At 35.4% G+C, this 7,244-nt stretch overlaps 1 protein-coding gene across 3 annotated transcripts in view; it reads left to right on the top strand.

Moving 5' to 3' along the window:
- LOC106466904 (serine/threonine-protein kinase SIK3-like) overlaps positions 1-7,195 on the top strand; it is an 80,643-nt gene extending 73,448 nt beyond the window's left edge. The window contains exon 15 of one of the 3 annotated variants that reach the window (XM_022394980.1): positions 3,623-7,195. In XM_022394980.1, the coding sequence (XP_022250688.1) occupies positions 3,623-4,399 (777 nt within the window). In that variant the 3' untranslated portion in view covers positions 4,400-7,195. The remainder of the gene's footprint in view (positions 1-3,622) is intronic. The other 2 variants (XM_022394981.1, XM_013927211.2) reach the window with 2 other exon arrangements.
- The last annotated feature ends 49 nt before the right edge of the window (positions 7,196-7,244 follow it).

Here is a 7,244-nt window from a genome sequence, read left to right on the forward strand (position 1 = left end):
CCCCCCCCCGCTATTCTCAATGCACTAGTTACATTGTGAGATTGGTGAGTGACTTCATTTCTTTTGTGTTTATTTGTATTCTTTTCAAGGGACCCTCACATCATTTCCCTCTCAGTGGTGAGTGTTGCCTGATCAGGTGTGCTTCTTTCCAAATCTGCTCTAGCTACCAGTAGACCGATAAAAAATGTTCCTGGTAGCTCTGGTGAGATGGGGTGTTGTATAAGACCACCTTGTGGCTTTCTGGATGGAAAACAATTTTATATACACTACTGGACCACCACTCATGGACTATCATGAGTATAGCATAAGGGGATTTGCTCATTCCTGCTGACCTATGGATTGAATAAATTGGGGTTGGTTTGCTTTTCAAAATAGGGAACATGGTTTGCCTATTGCACTATTTCCGGAGCATCATTCCTCAGGACTCCTCAACATGAGTTATCCCCTCTTCTCTCCTAATGGAGCATGGGAGTCTTTATCACTCCCAGTTTTCAGTTGCCTGAGTGATGAACAGAGGTCTATTCCTCCTCAGTGATGCTTGAACTCATTATTCCACTCAAGGAAAAGAGAGCAAAGCTGGGTGCCCTCTTATGAATATCCCTGGATGGTTTTCCCAGATGTATGGTGGAAACAGAACCAGCCTATGTGGGAGCCTCCTCATATTTCTGGTTCAGAGATGACGCTTAGTTATCTGGTTGAGTTGAGCGAGGCCCTTCATTTTGGTCATTATCTTCATTTTGATGATCATGGAAGATGGCCTTCCTTGTAATTTTGCACATGGAGAGTCGATTCCTGTGCCATTGATTGGAGGTGTTGCCTTGTCTCTTAGGCTGGAGAGTTAGGATTTGTGTTCATAATCCTAGGATGGCTAATCTCTATTTCTTCAGGTTGAGTGAGATGAGAAAGGTCCCATAATTCCAAGTTTGGTTTGTTGCATCTTGTGCTTTTTGGGTTTGGGTGAAGGTTTCTCCACTTTTGTGTTGCTTGCCTTCTCTTCGTAATTTCAGTGGCTCAACATCCAACACTCTGTAACATTGAGGTTGGGATCCAGTAATACAACACTGAGGTTCTAATGCCCTAGCCATTATGCCTTGGATCTCGCTTTGGGTCCACAGCACTATAGTCCCGATGATGAGATGAGAATGGGAAGGCCGCAAGTTATGTACAATATTTCATCAAGTGTGGGGGATCTGTACATCAGCTGGCCAACTGACTGTGACCAGTAGCTTCTGGTATTGCAGGTGTTGGCTGTTTCTGGTATAGTTATCCCTAAATTGATGCTTTCTTCTCACAGTGTTAATATTTTACCTTTGTGGTTGGTCAGCCTCTCCTGCCTAGGAATTAGATTTCATGTTTTCCGGACAAAGATCATACCTGTTCCAGAAGTAGTAAGGACCCCACTAGTGTGCTATTACTATATCTCATTTTTACACACCTCTTTTCTGTGTGGATCTTGCCCTCACTGGCCCCTCCACCTTGTCAATGTGGGATTCTAGCTATAGTGTGAGAAGTGTTTCAGAAGTTAATATTATCTTATACCAACAATGTATTTGTAATAATACCTCCTCTCCCACCACATGATGGCAGGTGTTTGGGTCTGTTAAGTTGTACAGTCTTGAAAATATGAGTTAGAATTAATAATGGGGGAGCTTATATACTGATCTGGGATAGGGCCGCATTGAAGTAAGTGGAGAGAATCACAAGATTTAACTTGCTATGGGCAATATAGTGGGGTATAAAGGCTGGAGCAAGTGAGGTAAGATTCATACCAATGCTTAGATGAGCAGAAAAGAGTAATTTTTGTCATGAAAAAACTATAATGCAAACGGAGGAATGTATTATCAGAAATACATTGTCATTATAGGGAAATGTAACTTTTTCTATATGATATATGCATGCTTCACGTTTTGTATTGTGAAGTTGTATTGTTGTTTTTGATGTGTTTTATGTCAGTAGTAATTTTACCAGAGTTTATTTTTCAGTGTAAAATATTTTATTGATAAGTGTAATTAAATATTGGTTTGTTTTAGATTTCTTGCAAAGGTACTTGAGAGCTAACTGCATTAGACATCCCAAATTTAGCAGTAACAGAAAAGAGGGAAGGCAGCTAGTCAACAACACACTCTGCAAATTCTTGGTTTTTACTTTAACAAGGAATAATGTAATTGACAGTCACATTATAATACCCCTATGCTAATAGAGGGAGCATGTTCAGTGTGATGGGGATTTGAATTCCTGACCATCAGGTTGCAAGCTGAGTAATCTAACCACCAAGCCATGTCAGGCCTAATTAAGTATTGGAAATCATTAATTTTCACTATCGTTATGTGTTTCACTACATTTGTCATAATAATGTTAGGTTTGTATTTTTTGATAATGAAACTAAATGTTAATTTCTTTAAGAAAAAAAAACTTTTTTTTTGTCAACTTCTTTTGTGCTTTAATGTAAAGTTATAATGTTTTCAGAAATCCATGTACCATACACGTGTAATCATTACAAATCTAAGTACATCATATTTAAAACCATTTTTTACTAAGTTGTGGTTTCATTTGCACACCCTTTTCTGACTGCATGTTCTAGGGGCTTGTACACAGTGTAATAATATCATGTTTTCGGGAAGAATGTATATAATCATTCATAATATAAAAAAATCATGCTCAACTTGCTATAGTTGAAGTCTAGAACAATATGCATATACAACTTCATGTTTGTTAATGGTTTAACACACGAGTTCAATTAAGTTGTGTTCGTAAAATAATAAAATTGTATCAGGATGTTAAATGATAGATGAGACCTTAAATTATTGTTTAATTTTTGTTGTTACCTGCATGTACATCTCTAAGTTTTCCTATCTTGTAATGTCCTCTCTTGTTTTCAACCCTTTAATATCCTGATACAAGGTCTAAATACACTTATTGTGTTAACGAAGTTAGTTTAGTATAACTAAAATCTTTAGTCATATTAATTCAAGTAATCCATAATATACCTTGAGAGGAGAAGTGATTAATAATTGATTGACATAAAATGAGTTTTGTATTTTAGTTGTGTCAATATTTTATCATGACTGAAAACAATAATTCAACAAAATACTGTAATTGTGTATAAGGTTTTATGTACATTACACTAAATATACACAATAGATGTGAATATTTACAAATTTAAAATGCTACACAAGATACTTTATTGTTACCCACAAACAGATTTTTTTGAAGAACAAAATTTGATATATTTGAGTGAGAAGATATGACTAAGATAAGTTCAACAACTATATTTTGTTTTATTTATTTCTGAATATTTTTCTAGAAATATTACTGCAATGTTTTACATTTCAATATATGATCCATGTCTACTAGTCTGATATTTAAGCCACTGATTACAGTAGATAATGAGACTTGTAGTAATGGAAATGCAATATTGAAAGGAAAAGATAGATTCCTGACTAACTGTGTAATTCAATCAAGTAGTTATTGGTTTTGGTAGCCCTTTTTTTTTCCAATATATGATTACAAGATAACACAAAAGATTTGAGGCTCAGATTGTTCAACCATACGATGATATTTAATCAGCACAGTATTAATAGTAGAAACAGATGATATATTTCATATGATTGTTTTTAACTAGAAACATGCAGGTATTGTGGATCCTCAGGTTCAACTAGAATTGCAACGACGTCACTCGCTTCATGTTCAGCAGAAGTTTTTGTTGAGGACTTCACCCATTCAAATGTCCACTTCTTCACCTCCTTCTATATCTGGATCCCCTATTCATAAGTCATCTTCTAGTGATTCCACCTACACTCTGTGTCCTGTGCAGCTTCAGTGTCAAGGAAGCCCTGTTGGATTTGGTTCAACTGACAGTACTTACTCATCATTCCAAGTTATTGACACCCCTACATGCAGCAAAGTAACAGGAATGGCATCACCTCATAAAAGAGTGTCCCCTCCAATATCTTTTCCTGAATCTCTTATGAACTTGCCTTCTCTTGCTCCTCATTTACAAGAGTTAGTTGGCCAGCCTCATCATAACATTTCTCCAACAACCTTTCAAAATCTGTGCATGATTCAGGAAGATATAACTGAACAGTGTCAGCTCCAATCTTCAACCTGTAAACATGCTGAAAAATTAGAACTAACTAAAAATGAACACATGAGTGAAAACATTTCATTTTCTTCGTTCATCTATCCTCAGATAAGTGTCACTGATGAAACAGGAGTAGTGCAGTTGTCATCAGATGTGATGAAACATCCTGACCACAGAATAATGGACTTGTCCTTTGGGCTTAATTCTCATACACAAGAAATTGATCACTGTGAGACTTTTCCAGGAAATGAAGAAGATACATATTCTAGCCAGGATCTCCAATCTGAAAAATCTAATAGTATCCTGAAAAGATGTTAAAACCATTGAAAAAAACTTTCTGAAGCAAATATCTGCCCACAGTTCAGGAGAATTTTACAAATAATCAGAAGACTCAAAACATATTTTTCCTTTGATAGGATACAAAAAATATAATGAAGACTTTGGATTTATATTTAATATGTAACTGAGATTTAGTACACTGAAAATCTGTCCATTGCCCTTAGCGCCAGTAGTGTCAAAATTTGTTTCTTCTCAGACCTCTTGAAAGATATTCAGAATGAGGGTTAGTGGTTTAGCACCCAGTGAGATTACAGTATTTGATGGACTATGGTCCTCAGAACAGGGCTTGATAATGTTAAGAATATCTGGAGATACATTACAATATAGTCAAATATCAAGGAATTGTAGTTTATATGAACATGTGACAATTTTATTTTTAGTATAAGATTTACAAAGTGCAAAAAAACTGCTTGATCTTTGGGTCTGTAAAGAAATTTATGTGCCTCCAAAGAAAAATAAGCAGTAGCCTTGAATGATTACAGAAGGTTGTCTTATTTAGTGATTGGACATCAGAGCAGACTTTAATTATGTGTCTATTAAACATATTCACAACAAAGCAGTTCTTTTTGTTCATATGGTTTCCGACGGATGGTGAGTGCTTGACAATACAAAGAAACTGATGCCTTATGCTAGTGCAGAGTGATCATGATTTAACACCTCACTTGTGAAGATACATGCTTTGTATATTAAGTTTCTCATTAAAATTAGACTATTTTCAGTGTTCAGTGATCTGTTTGTAAAATTAGCACTGAAAACAAATGTAACAGTAATGTTCACATGGCATGTAAAATTGGTTAAATATAATTCAAACTGTAATTAAGGTGTAATATTATATACTGTGCTTGGTTGTAATGTGTGTGTGTTAGTTTTTTGCCATTTATCGTGTTAAATATTATGGCCAAAGTATGATTTGTTATTTATATGTAGTTCTTGGAAGTTAGTTTTTATCAAACAAAAAACAAAAAGGTACAATGATTTTAAATACCATTTTAGATTTGCTCAAGAAAATTTACCAGTTCTAACTCTAGTGATAAGTTTTGTTTCAGCAATTTAATTGTGGTATCAAAGTATAGTTTTGTGCAACCACTCTAGTCCAATTTGATATATTTTTGTAATCAATCATAAATTATTTTACATGTATTCATGAAGTAAATGTTAACTATGTCCAGTATTATTTTTAAAATTATATATATATTTTTGTCTTATTTCTGCTGATGAGAAATATTTAAAGACACACGTTGAATCATATACTATTTGTAGTTGGTACCATTTCTTCATAAAAAGTGATATTACCTACAGATTTAGAATTAATGTTAGTTTCCAGTATGATATGTAACTTCCGATTGCATCTAGTTTCCCCAATTAAATGCAGCTCTTTATATGCAAGCTTTTTTTGCTCACCATTAGTCTTGATGCTTCCATCTAATATCACGTTTCCATGTGGTATTGCTGCACTGTTTCATGCAAATGAGCATGCTACAATTCTCCACTGCCTCCTAATGTAGCTGGCTCCCTTTGTACTGATTGTTCAATTATCACTTTTCTATTTGAGTCTCGTGTGTTCAGATGTGTTTTTTCACTCGCAAGAGATTTCTCAACATACATATTTTGTTGTGGAAGTATCTTAGAGAACCCCACTGTTATGGAAATATTACTACAATGGCATCGAGTGCTTCTTTGTTGAGGATGTGACAGATATTGTATGACAGGAAGTGGAGTCTTACATGAGGTCTGGGCCTGTTTCTGAACTTGACATAAACATCCCTCCCCTTATGCATCCCATACGTGACATAAGGATTTTGAGTCTTTTTCCCACCACCTATCTTTGCTAACACTTCTTCTAGTGCTTTTGTGGATCTACCTCGACCTTATATGTCTTTTCTTGACATGGTTTCTCAGATATGTTACCTTCTTGCTCTCTCTCTCGTTTCTTATTGTTCTTTATTTTTTCTTCCTCATTCAGCCCCTTCTTCAGAGTATTATTTTCTTCCTTTTCCTGTTATCCAAGTCTATGCTGAACATTTTTGTTCCAACTTCACTCTGGTTCCACCACGCCTTGTCCTCCTTGCCAGATTGACTTATTCTTTGACTTATAATCGGGATACAGTTTTTTTTTGCCTCCTAGACAGTTTTGAGTTTTTTCTTCAGACTTAGGGTTTGGTTTGGGTCCTTCATCTTCTGTACCTCTTTCTGAAGCCCAATTTTCATGCCTTAACCTTACCCTCACTAACCTTTTGTATTATCTTTTCTCCATTCTTCTTCTTTCAGAGGCAGAGCTTGGCTTGGCCTGGTGGTGAGGGTAATTTACTTGCAGTTTTAGGGATGCAAGTTTGAATCATATTGCTGAACATGCTCGTCCGTTAAGGGTGCCATCTGGGCCAGACACCCAGCTGTATAAATTCATGGCTTACAAAAATACCAACGAAATTCAAAATAGTTTAGATTAAGGTCATTACACAGAAGAAAAATATTTTACATAGGCACTCTACCTAACTTTCCCTTAATTTTTGGCAGACATTTGTTTCCTTATTTTTTTACATTGGCATGTTCTTATTCCTTGGCTTTGTCCCTTCTCACTCAGTTACTCTGTTGCTGGGTTGTATGAGACAACGATCCACCAATAAGAATGCAACACCTCCTTCTTTGTTGTAGAACTAAATTTTCACTTCTTGGTCATATTGCTCGCCACTCTGAGTCTCTTTTTTGCAGATTTTTTGTACTTAGTTTGAACTTTATATTTCCTACAATTATTTGGAAATTAGATTTCTTTTGTGAATTTTTTTCTTCGTTTTTCCAAAACCTTGTTTTTCACAAAGAAGGTTCC

The sequence above is a fragment of the Limulus polyphemus genome, unplaced genomic scaffold (assembly GCF_000517525.1).
Source record: "Limulus polyphemus unplaced genomic scaffold, Limulus_polyphemus-2.1.2 Scaffold2419, whole genome shotgun sequence".
NCBI classification, from domain to species: domain Eukaryota; kingdom Metazoa; phylum Arthropoda; class Merostomata; order Xiphosura; family Limulidae; genus Limulus; species Limulus polyphemus.